General features: G+C 30.6%; 1 protein-coding gene and 1 non-coding gene across 2 annotated transcripts; one reads left to right on the plus strand and one right to left on the minus strand.

The window, feature by feature from the left end:
- Positions 1–5,641: 5,641 nt before the first annotated feature.
- LOC123898177 (cytochrome P450 704C1-like) lies at positions 5,642–11,427 on the minus strand. The gene is made up of 6 exons (XM_045949069.1): positions 11,013–11,427; positions 9,403–9,618; positions 8,797–9,087; positions 8,384–8,704; positions 7,795–7,998; positions 5,642–6,117 (listed from the first exon to the last, which is right to left on the minus strand). The coding sequence occupies exons 1-6, from the start codon at positions 11,331–11,333 to the stop codon at positions 5,935–5,937; spliced, it is 1,536 nt and encodes a 511-aa protein (XP_045805025.1). The 5' UTR covers positions 11,334–11,427; the 3' UTR covers positions 5,642–5,934.
- On the plus strand, positions 6,390–6,462 carry TRNAA-AGC. The gene has a single exon. It is a non-coding gene; the product is annotated as a tRNA-Ala (tRNA).
- Positions 11,428–18,383: the final 6,956 nt, after the last annotated feature.

Raw genomic sequence — 18,383 nt, forward strand, 5'->3', positions numbered from 1 at the left:
TTCCATAGTTTTTCTGGGAAAAAAAATTTCCGTTCATTTTTCGGAAAAAAAGTTTCGGATATTTTTCAAAAAAAAAAAAGTTGTTGCTTTTTTTATGGAAAAAGTTCAGATTTTTTCCGAAAAAAAGTTTCCGATTTTTTGGGGAAAATAGTTTCGAAATGTTCACCTCAAAATTATTGTCGATACAAAAAAGAGTAAAAAAATAGAAAATATTTGAAACTTTTTTTTTCGAATAAAATATTGGAACTTTTTCAGGAAAAAATCGGAAACTTTATTTTCGGAAAATATCCGAAACTTTTTTCCCGAAAAAAGAACGGAAACTTTTTGTTCAGCAAAGACTCCGGAATTGTTTTTTTTTTCTAAAATCGAAACTTTTTTTCCGAAAAAAGAAATAGAAAACTTTTATCCGAAAAAATTAAAAACTTTTTTTTTAAAAAATAAATAAATAATATAATACTGACAGTACACCATAATATCATGTACACATTCAATCCTAACCACAAATCATACGGTGCACCGGTGAGAGACCTATCATGATCTCCCACCCTAGAATTGGCCACTCTTTGCCAGCACAGATTTCTATACAATATGATACAAACATATATACATTATATGCTTCATTGCATTCATTAGTCACAATTTGAGTATAGCATGCTTTGCCAGCACAAATACTTACAAAATGACACCTTCAATGTTCGATCATCACATGTAGCGCTGGCTACCATGGGAAAGGGAGGTAGGTCTCCCACCATGGGAAAAGTCTTTTTAACATGCCTTTGCAAGTGAAACAGGTTTTAATAATATAATATTAACTTATGTTATTTACACAATTACCACATATGTCATATTTATGAAAACTGCCCATAACAACCTTAAATTTTAATTTAAACACAAACTGAAAAAATTAATTTAATATTTTTTTCTTCAATTTTTTCTTTGTTTTGCAAGATGCATTGACACGTGGCAACCTATTAATCAATTAACAGGCAAAAAAATGCTGGGAACTAAAAGAAAAAATATCAGGGATGAAAACATGTGTTATTTTTTTATGGAAAATGCTAAGCAGTGTCCCCGAGGGGGCACTGGTTAAGGATATCAAAATAAAAACTTTATATTGGAAATTGTAAATTCAATACCTTAAAGATGTAAAAAGTTATTATCTCATATCATTAATTTTGTTCTTTCTTTCTTTTTTTAGTATGCTTAACTAGTGCCTTGGGGCACTGTTTAGCATGACCCTTTTTTTATAAGAAAAAAAAAAACATATTTAGCCTTGACCTAAAAAAGTTTATTTAAATTAGAAGACGAGCTGACGTAAAAAATCTTAACGATATTCGATCTAATATTATATAAGTCTTAGTTAGTAGAATAATTGACCTAAAAATTATTTGTTGAGTTAAATCCGGTATAATAAATCTTAATTAGTCAAATGATTTGCCTAAATTTTTTTAATGATGTTCAATCTGCTATAATAAATCTTAATTAGTAGAATAATTGATCTGAAAATTCTTGGCTAGGTTCAATGCAGTATAAAAAGTCTAATTTAGTAGACAAATAAAAAGTCTTAACATGGTTTAATTTGGTTTAAGAAGTCTTAATTAGTTGAATAATTGGTCTAAAAAATTCTTAACTAAGTTCAACACGACATAAAATGACTAAATTATTATAGTAATTGACCTCACAAATTTTTTATTTTTTTTACAACGGAGCAGATGATCGAACCCAAAACCTCATGCTAACTATCCAAACTCCTCACCACTAGACCAAATTGTTAATGAGGTTAAATCTGGTATAATAAGTCTTAATAGTCTAATAATCAACCTAAAAAGTCTTAATTAGGTTCAGCGCGGTATAAAAACTTCAAATTAGCAGACAAAATGACCTAAAAAGCCTTAATGTTGTTCAATCCGGTATCATATATATTAATCAGTAGAATAATTCACCTCAAAAGTCATTACTAGGTCCAACGTAGTATAAAAATTCTAAATTAGTGGATGAATTGACTTAAAAAGTCTTAACGAGGTTAAATCTAGTACATATGTCTTAATTAGTAGAATAATTGACCTGAAAAAATTTAGTTAGGTTAAATCTGGTATAATAAGTCTTAATTAGTCCAATAATTTACCTAAAAACCTAAATCAGGTTCAATCTGGTGTCATGTTTCTTAATTAGTAGAATAATTGACCTACAAATTCTTAGCTAGGTTCAATGTAGTATAAAAAGTCTAAAAAGCCTAATGTGATTCAATCCGGTATAAGAAGTATTAATTAGTCGAATAATTGATTTAAAAAGTTTTAACTAGGTTCAATGCGGTATAAAAAGTCTAAATTAGTATACGAATTGACCTAAAAATTCTTAACGAGGTTAAAATCGGTATAATAAGTTTTTAATAGTTTATAATTAACCTAAAAAGTCTTAAATAGATTCAACACAATATAAAAAGTTTAAATTAGTATACAACTAGAACATCGACCCGTGCGGTGCACGGGTCTGATTAGCGGTAAGATATATAATGATTAAATAAGTCATGATAATTCTAATAATGTACGGTATATGAAAAAAGTTGAGTAACATTAAACGATAGTTCAACAATAATTTTGGATAAATATTCATACAAAGAAAATTATGTTATATTACGGAAGACTTCCTTATAGACCACGTTCGAAGTCTTAGTCGTATCTTCACCGTCGTCATCGTTGATCAATATTTTTAATCCTTTTCTAGAAGTAACTCTTGAAATTGCAACATACAACTGACCATGTGAAAACACTGGCGACGGAAGATATATCCCAACATGCTTTAAAGATTGTCCCTGACTCTTATTAATAGTCATCGCAAAAGAAATCATTATAGGAAATTGTCTCCGTTGAAATTTAAAAGGAATTCTCACGTCAGATGGTGTTAGAGAAAATCTAGGTATGAAAACCTGATCACCAATATTACTTCCTGAAATAATTTTTCCTTCAAGAGCACGTTTTCCCAATCTCGTAATAATAAGTCTTGTTCCATTGCATAATCCTAATTTTTGATTCAAATTCCTTAATAGCATAACTGGAACTCCAACTTTAAGTCTCAACTTGTGATTTGGAAGTCCTGACGTAGAAATCGTGTTCAAAAATTCGGGAGTATGAACATCATCCACTGTTTGACCATCTACATTTTGTGTGAGTGGATTATCATAACTCAAATATGTTTTTTCTTCACCAGGAATTAAATCCAACATATAATCATTTATTGTGTCGACTATTGAATTTTTAGGAGCTAGTATAGCTCTATTTTGGAAATACGTTATATCGTTCATGTTTTGTAAAAATTGGGGATATGTGCTTTCAACGATAGAAGCAAGAGGATCACCTGAACTTGGAATCAATAAATCTGATGGAATGTCAAGTTCTAAATCATCGTCGTTGTCATCTCCAATTTCTCCATCGCCAACACCCAAAACTCATTCATAAAACAATCTTCTCTCATAATAAATAAGAAAATAAATAAAATTAAACATATAAAACAATTAAAAATTGATCAAAGTTTCTCATAAAAATATCAATTGTTGCCAAAGTTTCTCATGAATAATGATTAATAATAAGTTTTTAATAGTTTATAATTAACCTAAAAAGTCTTAAATAGATTCAACACAATATAAAAAGTTTAAATTAGTATACAATTGACCTAAAAATTCTTAACGAAGTTAAACCCGGTATAATAAGTCTTTAATAGTCTAATAATTAACCTAAAAAGTCTTAATTAGATTCAACGCAGGTAAATTAAATTATGTTCCTTTAATTGTTTAATAATTAACCTAAAACTATCAAATTATGTTCCTTTTTTCTAATTCCTGTGGGTAAATTAAAAAATGTAAGTTAATATTTCATCATATTTGTTTTTTTTTGAAAACTCAGCATCCGACCCAATGACCGACTAATTCAAGGGGGTCAATCCTACTGCCCACTAATGACGGTTCCGTTTAAAGCCAAAATTGTTTTTCTTACTATGTATGAACTAATCAACCCACCAAAATTGACACCAAAAAGAATAGAACCTACAGAGTTCATCATAATATTTCATCATAATTAATCATAAATAAACATAATAAAAATTTAATGTAGGATGAAGTTTACTATGCTCAATATAATTAATTACCATCATCATCACAAACATGATTTTAAACCCTTAATATATAATTTTGCATAATTAAAGATGTTGTTTGTGATCCACGAGTTCTAGCTCAACTGACAAAAATTGACAAAATTGTTAGATCGAACGCCATGATTGGGATTCGAACCCCAACTCTCTCATTTGTGTGTGTAAATTTATGATGTATTTGTGATTTCGTCTTTGTAAAAAAAAATTATTTGTGGATACTCCCCGGTAATTAAAATTGGGTCATGCTAAACAGTGTTCCCGGGGCACTAGTTAAGCATACTAAAAAAGGAAACAAATGAAAAAATTAATGTATTTATGCATAATTAAATTGCAAAGTAAGTAATTAAGTTTTTTTTTTTTTGGTAAACTAAAAGTATCTCCGCGCGCAACTATAGAGACTAATCTCCTCGAGGTAACTGAGATCCATTTAAGGGGTTGACCTCTCTCAACAAATGCTTCTTCATATGCACCGACCGAAAATCGAACCCATGACCAAATAATTAAGGGACCCAAGTACATGTTGATGCAAGTAATTAATTTTAGCAAAGCAAAAATTATACAGAACTTAAAGAAGCAATAAATATTACTTTAATGCATCATATTGTAAAATGTTGCAAACAGTCAAGCGGATAAGTTATACACTTTTTTTTTTTTTTATAAGCAAAATTGACTTATAAAGGAGTATAAGGGGTACTCAAACCCTTACAATTCAAGTCAAAAGATTAAATGCTTTGTAAACATGCAATAGGATTAGTACACCAATCCGCAAAAGAAAAAGTGGACTTGCGACCAGCTCTGCCACTAAACCAAATCCACGAAACTGCCGTGATATTATCAATCAGCTTAGAAACATCAGCCACCTCTCCTTGGAATATGATATTGTTCCTCGGAATTGATAAGTTATACACTTTTATTTAGAGGTATCAGGTTCAAAACTGCTTGGTGCCAAATAACATTATTATTATTTTTGTTTCCTTTTTTTAAATTTGCTTCTTCAACCTCTAGACGGGTCGGGTCAGAATGACCCGTTGAAACCCATACGACCCGAAAATTGCAAAATGCGATTTCACAGGTTTTTAACACCAAAAACACAATATTTTACCCAGATAATCACGAATCTAATATTTCCATGTGATTCAATATTTTTTCTGCATCTAAAACAGTCATAATCTGATATCCAAAATTTAAAAGAACAAGCAAAACCCAAATTTTAAGATTCATTGGAATGAAAGGTTTAAGATCCGTTGGGTTTTTAGTTTGTTTCTTTGAATTGGAATCAGTTTCAATTGTTCTTTGTATTTTGGCTTTTGTTGGCACTGTTATTTGATAATTTTACAATTGTTCTTCAGGATTTTATATTGATTTTTGTTTTGTTGAATTGATTTGATTTCTGTTTGTGTTTGTTTTTGACGGCATGTTTGTGTTTTGTTTGATTTTGGGTTATTTAAATCCCTAATGTGATTTGGAGTAAAAAAAAATCATTGGAATGAAAAGAGAATAATAGAAAATATAAGGGTTATATTGATCATGGACAAATTTTAATTACTCAAAAACAAGTGGGCATTACTATAAAAAAAAATTAACCTGAAGAACACTGCACCCTCAGGTTCCCAGTAATGCATCATGTTCATTGATTATTTTAGTAATAAATCTGACGGCTAAAAGGTCCTTTCCCATGGTGGGAGACCTACATCCCTTTCCCATGCTAGACAGAACCTGTAGACCTACATCCCTTTTCTTGAACAGCTTCATGCTAATTTGTAGAGTTTGATTTTTGTAAGGAATGATCTTCTAATCCCTATGTAATGCTTTGATTTCAAGACCTCCATCAATATGAAGATTTATCATTGTCTTATAAGTCACATTTTTCTTCTCATCATTCAATTTGAAACGAAAACAACCTAATAAAACAGCTGAGAATATCTTCATCTGTCTATAAGCAAACTCCTTTCCTAGACATATCCTAGGACCTGCCTGCATTTCAATAAAAAAATTCAATATTTAAGCATATTTTTACGGGTAAATAAGGTATCCTCTGTGCGTAATTGCTGAGATTAATTTCTTAAGAGTGACTAGAAATTTCACCATAAAGAGAAAAAGTGGAGTATCCCGAGTTCAAACCCTGGCCCCCACATATATAATGTGATCCCTGCCAACTCAGTTAAATTCACATAGACATTTAAGCATGCTTTTAACATATACAGGAAAGTAATTATATGTTATACAAATGTTATAAATCACAACATGGGGATGTAGCTCAGATGGTAGAGCGCTCGCTTAGCATGCGAGAGGTACGGGGATCGATACCCCGCATCTCCATTTTCTCTTTTATTTACCTAAAAATAATAAATTATTGGGTTATTTGATCAAGGGTTTTCTTTTTCCGTTCTTATATGGAGCGCCCAAATGCATGGAAATATCCCATCACTAGCTCATCCCACAAAAACACCAAAGATGACTCCACTATGATTAGAGACAGTGCAGGCAGGGATGCAAGTGGTGTTAAAGCAGACAGGGGCGGAGGTGTCAGCCTAGGCGGAGGAGCCAGAGAAGGAATAGGAAGTTGCCCTGGGGATGGTGTCAGAGGCTTCTTTGATGGAAGTTGTAGCAGCGACTTCGATGTCTGTTTTAATGGCCAAGAGCAATCCTCAAGTTCTCTCGAACTCAATTTTCCACGGCTGAATGGAAAGAATTATACCAAATGGGCCCAAACCATTCGTCAAATCTTGGAACGCAAGAAAAAGTTCGGGTTTCTGACAGGGGACATGGAAAAACCAGACGAAGGAGACTTTGCTTATAGGCAATGGAAGTGTGAAAATTCATTAATTATTCTTTGGTTAGTTAACTCTATGGAACCGGCAATTCGAAAGTCTTTCATGTTCTTATCATCTGCAAAGGAAGTTTGGGAAGCTGTCAGAGACACATATTCTGACATTGATAACTCCTATCATATATTTTTTCTAAAGTCAAAGTTGTGGCTTGCGAAACAAGGTAACATGGATGTGTCCACTTATTATAATGAGATGATGAAACTATGTCGAGAATTGGATCTGTGTTATGATGACAGTTGGAAATGTGATGAGGATAATCTTTTGTTTATCGAAAGACATGAGAATGATCGCGTCTTCATGTTTCTTGCTGGGCTAAATAAGGAATATGATGACGTGAGGCGGAAAATCTTGGGGAAGGCACCTCTTCCAACTGTTCGTGAAACGTTTTTGGAGATAAGGAGAGAAGAGGAACAAAAAAGAATCATGATGGGTAAGTTGACCGGAGTTTCAGAAGTTGGAAGGTCAAATTTTGCTACTAGAAACTTCAATGAAGAGAAAAGAGAAACCAAGAAACCTGACAAACATTTGTGTGATCATGCGCGGCATAGGTGTCAGACATGTTGGAAGAAGCAAGGTTGTGCACTCCAAGCCAGTAATTTTGATCAAGAACAACAATCTTCCTCAAAACAGCTTACACTTACTAAGGAAAAATTAGAAAAATTGTAAAAACTCCTCAAATCTCAAACTCTTTAATTTTTTGTAGTCCAAAAAGGTAATTGCTTTCAAACTTGCCTATGTAGTGTCAATTTTAACCACACTTGGATAATAGATTTAGGTTCAACTGATTACATGTCCAGAGAAAAAGTAAAATTGTACTAACCTGAAAAGCAGTAAACTTGAAAGGACTTTCTTGCTGAAAAATGCCATTCTCATCAAGCCATCTTTCTGGTTTAAATTCCTCAGCATCATCACCCCATATGAATTTCATCCTCCCCATTGCATAAGGTTGGTAAGACACCATGTCTCCTTTTTTTACACTATATCCATCTGGCAATGTATCATCAGAGAAGCAAATCTTTGCATCCTGCATGAAAAGAATCTTGATAATATTATAGGCCAAAATAATTTATGAGGATGTTCAACTTGGATCCTCTGCCGTCAAACCTCCACCGATGGATAAATCTAAGCCGTTAGATTATCCTATGAAGCACTGACGTAGGTACTAGACAACGATACTGACACGTAGACATTAGTAATAAATTATGAAAACATAAGTGATTGAATGTAACTATATGTGTAAGTATAGGACACTAACACAGGTCACACACCAGACACACCTTTGATCCAAAATGTTTGTGCAACATATATCAACAAAAATCAGTTCATGACTAAGGATTGAAAATCTTGATAGATTAAATTTGCACTAGAAATCAACTAGTCATTCACATCACATTCAATGTTAGCCTTACCACAGGAACTGCAGGATAAAGTCTGAGAGTTTCTGTGAGTGTTGCATGGAGATAATTCATCTTTTCCATAGCATCATCTGTTACACTTGACACAAACTCAGTGCAGCTACTAATTGTTTTTGTGTTTGTTACTTCTCTCACTTCTTCTGCAACTCTTTCTTGTACTGCAGGATACTTGCATAGCATATACATGAACCAAGAAAGTGTCGCGGCCGTCGTGTCTTTCCCGGCAATAACAAAGTTTAGAATTATATCTCTTAAGTATGTTGTATCGAAATCCTTCACTTGAAGAAACCTTGAGAGAATATCTCCACTTTTTCTCTGCATAGTACATGTAAAAGTGAAAAATACATGCACAAATATTATGTATATAATCAGAAATTAACTTGCATAGTTGTCTAAAGTAGACTTACAACAGAATCACCCTTTGAATTCCTCATTTCTTCAATTTTATTGTTGATTAGCTTAATGACAAATTCATTTAAAACTTGAGTATTCTTTTTTAATGTGGCCTCCGATCCAAGATTGAGAAACTTCTTTATCTTCCAAAACACATCAACATAACGATAAAGTGTTAACGCACTTGCAGAATCAAAAGCATTGGCGAAATTCTTCCCTTCTTCATTTGTTCCACACATGCTGTCAAGTTCAGTTCCAAATGCAACTTTGAAAATTGAATCCAATGTTGATTTCATGAAAAGATCCTATTTAAATTATTGGATCATATTATTAGTCAACATGCCAACTAATCAGATAAAAGAAGGCAATATGACAGTGTTTCGACCTCAAGTCCGCTGAGCTGTTTTTATGAGACATTGTCTGCTTTGGGTCTTGTGCGTAAGTCCTGACAGTTTTGTCCTTAGTTAAAAGGTGCCACCGTGGTAGATGAGTGTTAATGTTCATAAACTTTATTTTAGCCCCTTGAGGCTAAGGGGCTAAACAGCATGTCAGTCGGTGCAGCCGTGCAGCAGACTTGAGATCGGAACAAATAATATCTTTCAAAGAATATATTTACTCACTTGGATTTCTAACTTAGTATTAGAATTTGCAGCTTCAGACACAATATTTGCAACTTTTGCTGCATTTTTTCTGAATATTAAAGTACTGAAGTCCCTTAACATCTTGGTGGAGAATTCATGACTTGATATCTTCCTTTGTTCACGCCACTTCTCGCCATCAACTGTGAAAATTCCATCTCCTAGTAAATCCTTCAAATTGTGATAATTGTACAACCCCTACATAGAAATTATAAGCCATTGAGCCATACTTCATCCTTTTAATATCGAACAAATGCCTCAATGAAACCAACTTTCCTTCTTTGTATAAGTTTTTTTTATATATTTTCTGTGTGTTAATGTTCTCTATACTTCATCCTTCTAAGGTCAATCAAATGCCTAGGCAGCATTTTGAAAGTAATGAGCATATGTTTCATAAGTACAAGAAATACTTAAGGAAAAGGAACAATACAAAGCCCTGCATAATATAGCAGGATGCAACTCTAAAACAATGGCATTATGGCACTAGAACAAAACCAACAATAGCACCAAAACAGCTCCTCAAAATTATTTTTGGAAACAATTAACAGTCAATAGGCTCGCATGACCATTCGTAGAACAAACATGGTGATATCTTCAACCTATTGACACTCCATTTCCAACTATAAGCCTTTACCTCATCCACTATTTCTTTTGAATCCTTAAAAACATTATTAAATATCTTATCATTTCTCGCTGATTATATATCTATTCATTGTAATCATATCAGAACATAGAAGAAAAATTATGCAGAAGCAGGAAAATGAAGTGTGCTTTTTCAGAGTTAGCAAGTTGGTTTCCACATGAAAAAAGAATCAAGTATTTTCCAAAATTTTAACACTAGACACATTTCCATCAATTTGAAAATCAGAAAAAAAAAGGAGTTAGTACAAATTCAAATACTTAAATCCAATCTACTACAAAGGATCCGAATTTCCTACGGTAAAAAAACATAAAGTAACTGCATCCAAAAGATCGACACAGTTAGATCAAGTTCGAATGGCTCAGTTCTAAACATGAACCATCCAATCATTTGAATCCAACTGCATCGGTTTCTTGACGGCAGTAACTCTGATTTTTTGGGGATTGGATCATTTACCACTCTAATTTTTAGAATTGGGAGTTGGGTCTAACTCATTTTTACAAAACCAGCTTGTAAGGTGATGATTGCCCTCACTTATAAACTCATCTTAACACGCTCCCTCACACCCAACACTATTGGTGAGCCGATAGCGAGTGGCCCAACGAATTTTGGGGAGGCTCTGATACCATATTAAAATTAGGATTGAGTCTAACTCAACCTTACAAATCCGACTTATCACTTATAAACTCATGTATAGGCCAACTCATATCTGATCTGATGTGAGACTTTTAAAACTTCTTAAAAGTAATATATAATATAGTAGTGAAACTTTAGGGACCACTAGATTTATAAAGTTTCTCTCTCTAAAACTATCGGTGCTTACAACTGCAGCACCATACTACACTTGTACAAGATCTATTCTAGATTATCCATTAAATAAAAAATACGAATTTATACAACTAAAATGTTAATTCAACCAATATACTAACCATGTAATAAAGCATAGATATACCTTTCCATAATTGTCAAAATTGGTTTTGAGTATATACTCAACATTACTTGGTTCAGCAGTATAAACTTCATTTCTGAAAGGATTAAGCAACCTGTATGTCTTGTACTTCCTTGCAAGATCAGTCATATAATGATGAAGTCTGTTGAAATTCACCATCTGATTAAACACAGTTCCAGCAACAGGATGATACTTCTTCTTCATGCTATTATTGTTTTTGTTCAATTTTCTCAACAGAAATTGAACTAACAAAAAAGTTAAAGATGCAGACAAAGCTGCAAAAATATAAGGATTTGATAGAAAATCCATGGATGGTAATGGCATGGTGGTGCTGGTTTGTAGATTTAGGGATGAAGTTTATGTTGTGGCAGAGTCAAAGGCTTATTTGATCTAAAGTTTTTTGTATTTATCTAAGGTTAACAATTAGTCAACTACATAAAATATATAATAATATAATTGAAAATTCTAATACGGACCACTTCATCAAGTGATCCATGGTAGACCAGTCATGAATAACATTATAACGAATACGAATTTTACAAAATCCACCGTTGGATTGAAAGTTTATATCATATAGATCATCCATAGAAAATTGAAAATATTTGATATGTTATATAGACACATCAAGATTAATGGTTTATTAAATAACGTAAATCTTGATGGGTCTCAATAACATATAAAAATGATTTTCAAAAATAACTAAAAAATTTATGAATGATATATACGATATAAACTTTCAATCCAACGGTGAATTTCGTAAAATTCATATTTTGTAGATCACTTGTCCACGGTGAACCACTTTCATAAGACACTGTCAACCACTTTAATATGAGCTAAAGGACTATGAACCTTAAGATTGCACAAACAATGGATCGAGTAAATAGGAATCGGGGAGGAATCGAAACTTCAGTCCGGTCCATCGTAGCATTAGCCTAATATAATAATAACAAATATCTCAAATTAGTAGTTTTCTTGACGTTTCTTAATTTGTTTTTATGTTTCAGTTAAATACATTGATGATGTGAAGTGTTAAGTGTACGTGGACAATAATATTAAATAATTTAAATGTCACGTAGTTAATGTAAATTTAAAATTGTAACTATTCGATAAAAAAATTGATAAAAATATGGAATAATTTCCATTCCTAATTTTTTATTTTTTTACTTTTTCTTAAAAGAAATAGAGAAGTAGAAAATTGTATTTGACTCTATTTCTCGTTAAAAGAATTAGAGAAATGTAAAGAAGACTATGTTTAGATTGGTGGTAAGGGATGAAATAAAGTGGTATAGAATGATAAATAATTAAGTTCCATTCTTTGAATTTATAAAATAGGAATGGAATGGAACAAAATGGAACTCATTCCTTCTCATATAATCCTATCCTCAATTTTTTTTCTCCTCAACATTTTTAATCCTGCTTCATCGGTCATCGTCAGCAAGTAGTAACATCATCAATATTTTTGTATATGCCATTTCTTGCTCAGACGTGTTTTTCTTTCGCTATGCTAATCTTCATTCTTTTTGTGAAACTTTGATTTATTTATTTATTTATGTTGATTACTTGTCACCAAAAAATAATAAAGGGACCAAATTGAATCTATAGTTTGAATCTATAATAAAATTGTGTTACTCCCTCCGTCCCAAAACTTTAGTCCTTTTAGAGTTTTGCACAGAGATTAAGAAATGATAAAGATTGATAAGTTAAGTCATTTTTATCCTTACTTTATTAAGAAAGATAAAATATATTTAATTAATGTTTTAGCTTTAGTGAGGTTACAAATGGTAAAGTATCAATAATTGTGCATTGATTTTTTAAAAAGACTGGAAATTTGAGACAAAACTAAAATGATAAAAGGACCAAAGATTTGAGAGGAATGAGTCATTAACTTTGTTTTTGTTAAGTTTTGGATTTGGATTTACTGCTGTTGGGATATCCCACAGTTTCACAAAGTTGCTAAAATCTAGGCCATCAAATTAATCCAACGAACCAGATACAAGTAATCCATCATACAACAACAACACTGTTCACCTTCTTCTATACAAATTTTTTTTTCCTTCTGTTCTCTTTCTCTTCTCCGACTCACCCTCTCTCCGCCGGCCAGCCTCACTCGCCGACCACCCTCTCTTCGTTGTTCCCTGTGTCTCTCTCACTCTCTAAACCAGTCACCATCATCAGTCATCACCTTCATCACCGTCGTCCTCCTCCATCACCGGCCACCACCACCATCGTCTTCCTCTATTGTCGATACAGATCTGAGATCAAGCTGCCACTCTTGCAAATCTGGTAACAAATTTTAGAGAGACGAAAAAGATGAACAGTTTGACAAACATTAAAATTAAAATAAACAAATTTTCAAATTAGAAGAAACCATTGTATTTCTCTCTCTGGAAACTTACAGCACCATCTTGTTTTGGTTTCTTCAATTTCCGGCCAGTTGAACGGACATGACAGCAGAGAAGGAGAGAGAAGAGAGAAGGGTTTTCTGTCATTTTTGTATTAAAATTAAAATAACAATTTTTTAAATTAAAAGAAACCATTGGATTGTTTCAATGGTCAGGATTGTTTCAACTTTGTGAAACTGTGTGATATCCCAACAGCAGTAAATCCAAATCCTTAAGAAGTTTTTACCACATTTTGGTCCTGGCAAGTTAATTAATACAAAATTTGATATTGCCACGGTTTGGATTGATATTATCTAATAAATAAGTTTGGAATTTTTTAAAAAAAAATTATGCAAAATTACTTATACAAATTAACTTATTAAGGTACTTTATAAACAAATAGTTTATAAGGATATAATTTTAGCTCGTAAAAACTTATAAAATAACACAAAAAATTATATATAAATTTATGATTTAGTGTTTTTTTGTGTTTAACTTTTTGGTTATTAGAGTAATTCGTTAACCGGTTGAATTCAATCATTTAATTAGTTATAGTTTAATGTTTTTAAATAAGGATAAAATTGGAATAAAAATATTATAATTTATTTCATTCCGCTCACTTTCCAAACGATGGAGTGGTAATTTTTCCAATTCTATCACTAAATATCCAAATAATGGAACGAAATTTTTGTTCCATTCCGATCCGCTCCACTCCATTCCATTATGTTTCATTCCGCTCTGTTTTATTCTGTACCATCAATCCAAACAGAGCCGAAGTAGAAAATAATGAGAAGTTGAGTCAAACACAATTTTTTACTTCTTTACTACTTTTAAGGAGAAGAAATAAAAAGTAGAAAATAAGCAAGGTCAAACAGAACCTTAAATCTATTTTGATAAAAAATAGATTAAAATTCATATTTATTTGACACTGAGTAAAAAATATATTCATGGAGAAACCAAATTAAAAAACATTTGACGGATACTAATTTAAAATATTAAAAGAGGCATAGTTAAAAAAAATTAAGAGACATAAAAGAATTTAGTTTTTTTTTATAAGCAATCTTCTCCTTTGCCGGAACTTGAATCTTGAATCTCCTGCTCCTTAACTCTTAGTTCAACTAGTTTAATTAGTTTAATTAGTTGAGCTACTCATTCCACCCAAAAATAAATTTAGTGGTTTATTAGGAAAATAGTGACAGTGATTGAATATGTAGTCCAACACATTGTATAACGGTATAAGTGATGTGATAATACTAACTACCAAAATGCAAATCATAGACCAGCCAAGCAATCATTCGATTCACAGGGTTACATTAATTAAGAGGTGTGTTATTTGAATAATATTTTTTACAACCAATGAACAAGCAAAATTATTAAAAAAAACTAAAATGAAGTTGTAAGAGGGATTGTCCATTAGGTTGTTCTAAAATGGTTGTCAACATAACATTTCTCATTAATAAATGAGTGTGTCATTCTACCTACCTTTTTCTTTTCTTTTTATATTTTAATGATAAAATTTTATCTTTTAAAATTAATAAGTGTGAATACCGAAGTTCGAACATCAGTCCTACATATAATATGCAATGTTCCTACTAACTTCTCAATGTTCATGGGGACACCTTTTTCCCTTTTTAATTATTTCCCCAAAATATAATTATTGAATTATATGCATAAAGGCGGAAGTTCAAATATATTAGACACTCCACTTATTTATTTTAAGGATAAAATTTCTAACTATTAAATTACTTGATCCAAAATAAAATATAAAGTATACTTCACTTTTATTAGGAAAATTTATAATATAGTTAATGTGTATATTTTTTATCTATGATGTGCCTAATTGTTTTTACTTCATTGTTTATCAGAACACTTTAGTGATATTAATTAGAGATTTATTTGAAAAAAAAACTAATAAATGTATCTAATAATTTAAAAAATAGTTTCGTGAACTTAGTTCAGTTGATAGGACATTGCATTTAATATGCAGCGGGTCAGGGTTCAAACTTTAGCTATCCTACTTATCCATCTTAGGGGTGAAATTTCTAAACAATAAACTACTTGACCAAAAACAACAAAATTTAAAAAATAACTTATATTTAAGTACACCTTTTTATCAACTCTATTCTCATATTTAACGTTAGAAAGAGTAAAATTTATTTTGTTATTTTCACATATTAAGAAAAGTTAATTCTCTAATGAATGCCTAGATTTTATATATGAACTAGGGGTAAACCCGTGCGTTGCACAGGTTTGATTAAATATATAATTAAAATATTTTTATAAATGAAAAATAATAATTGTTATAAATATAATAATATCATATAGTTTTTTTTTTTTGAAGCAATATAATATCATATAGTTAAATGATAGATATTAAAATAGCATATTTAACTCCTCTTCGATGTATTGTTGGTCAAAAAAGAATAAGAAAAATATGAGACATAAGAGCAATTTAAAGTTCGCTTATAGATATGTCGTAAAATAAATTATAACCTTTAACTTCTAAACTTTTGCATAGGTCATATACATTCAAATTATTTCTAATGTAGTTGAGACATACATTTTTTTTTTTTACAAAACATACCAAATCCATGGTTTAAATAGAAGGAAAACTTCCGATCAAATGGACGTGCTCCACAATCATCACACTGCAATGACCACATTTATTGCATAAAGCAATCTTTAAACTTCAATCCTGTGAAAAATGGATATTGAAAATAGAATAACATTCATATATATATAGACATAATTTGCTAAAATATCTATACATAGAAAACATACAAAATAATTTAAATACAAAAAATGAGAGAGCATGACTAAACAAAAAGTATGTGATACATGTGAATAGATATTAGTTATATAAGGATCATGGTTACACTGAGAAGCATTCCAACAGTCATAAGATTTAATTGTAATGAGTGTTTAGTTATCATTGCATTATATTTTTACAGATTAACTATGCAAATGTTAATTTATAGCATAAGAAATTAGATCTCTTTATGCAAAAACCACAATAACACATGAAGTTTAATTCTTTTCATTTTAGTGTGCTGTTTCTTTTGCAGATAATCAAAAGTCACACTATTAATTGGTGTTTCCAATTATTTGCAATTAAGCATAAAATAAATCTCATAACTGATTTCAATTATTTTTTCTTCTATGGACCAATAATAAACATGTTATTGTTCTCGTATTTATCAATTCTTTTTTCTAAAAAGTCCGGTATCAAATATAAAATTATATTCATAGTTATACAATAACTTTAGTAAAATTGCATATTATTAAAAAAAATTCTAAGGAAGATTTTTTTTTTTGTTTATCAGATAACTTTTTAGTAAAGTTGGACGCAAAAATGTCAATATGGCGCTTTTTTCTCAATTACATTATATACTATCATTTATCATTATAAGTCCAAATTTAGTAGAAAGCTGAGACAAATAATATATATAAGAATACATCATTGTTTGTTGATATATCTTCTTGTGAGAATTTCATTTTAGAATTCCAATAATCATGAGAATTTGATGGTCATAGTATCATTTATGTCTCTCTCTAAACCATAACCGAGATATAAATTTGTAGGTCTTATAATATTAGTTGGTCACTTTTAATTAAATTTTTCATTTTTCATTATTGATATATTCTTTTGTAAGAAATTCTCTTAGAGGTGCCACATCATCACAAAGAAGGCCTAAAAGCAATTCAAGCTTCCTTTTAATAGTAAAAGATGTTATGTCAATTTTCAAGATATAATTTGGCCGATCAATATAATAGATATCCAACCATAAAAAATATGGATTAACATATATGAAGAATATGAAATACAAAATGGATAAATAATAAAAGGGTGAAACTGAATATACAATAGATGATACGATATTCTTATATGAGTGACTATTTGTTTTACAAATTTCTCGTAAGGATGCATGAAAATCAATAGATACTTTAGTCAATATTCTGCCATAGAAATCAATAAATTAGTGAAGGCATACATGGAAAGTAAGAAAAGAACATAAGACATTATTAAAAGTAATACGTACCTAAGAGTTATTTTGGAGAAAGTAAATGATGACTCAAACAAAAAATTTATAAATTAGTAAATACCTTTTTCTTCCTCTGGTTCTATCACATGGATCTGGAGTAAGTAGACTAAAATAATATAACGTTCTATGTTCTCGATAACAAATGAACAATCAATATCAATAAATAAATGAGAAAAATAAGATTGTTTACTTACAATCATTGTTATGATAAAAAATATATTTTAAAGATAACTTTTAAATGAACAATATAATTTGATAAGAGTAATTGAGTATACCGGCCTTTTCATCCATTAACATTCTATTGTAGTGAAAAATTATTTCTTTCAACCTACACATGAAGAACAAAAACTAAACATTAGTACAAATGAATATTGTTAGATATCAATACATAGCACCATGGTAGAAATACGCTCAAAGATTGAGTGAAAATATCAATTATTAAGATTTAGAAATAATAAGTAGAAAAAGAATGTGGGGTGGTGGTTATAAAGAGTGAGAGTGAACCTATTAGTCACTAAACTTTCTCATTTTATACTAAAGTGTTTTTCTAGCTCATACCGCTTTCTAGCTCTAGAATTTGAAAGAAAAACCTATCATAATACATAGCACATACCACTTTTTTTTTCTTAGTATTGAAAGAATATATTTTGTGGTTATATTGGTCTCTTTTAATTCATTTAGGAACCAATTAACTTGCAATGAAGAGAGACACACGTTTTTTTTTTATTAAATTCAGCTCTTTAAGGGATTGATCAAAGAGGTTTGGAATATCAAAGTGACTCACTTGCTTGAAATATAATGATTCCTTTTTTTTTTTTATTAGTATTAGTATTGAAAGAATTCCAATAGTCATGAATATTTTGTGGTTATATAAATCTTATATATTAGTTGGTCCATTTTAATTTAATAATTTTTCATTTTAGTTAGTTGGTCCCTTTTAAGAAGTTATA

This window comes from Trifolium pratense, linkage group LG7 (genome assembly GCF_020283565.1).
Source record: "Trifolium pratense cultivar HEN17-A07 linkage group LG7, ARS_RC_1.1, whole genome shotgun sequence".
NCBI classification, from domain to species: domain Eukaryota; kingdom Viridiplantae; phylum Streptophyta; class Magnoliopsida; order Fabales; family Fabaceae; genus Trifolium; species Trifolium pratense.

Bases quoted from the DNA above. Each gene is read 5' to 3' on its own strand.
- LOC123898177 (XM_045949069.1), bottom strand. From the start codon at position 11,333: ATGCCATTACCATCCATGGATTTTCTATCAAATCCTTATATTTTTGCA. The intron at 9,088-9,402 runs GTGAGTAAATAT...TAATTTAAATAG, and splicing joins ATACTAAGTTAGAAATCCAA to GATCTTTTCATGAAATCAAC. The intron at 7,999-8,383 runs GTAAGGCTAACA...CTTTTCATGCAG, and splicing joins TTTATCCTGCAGTTCCTGTG to GATGCAAAGATTTGCTTCTC.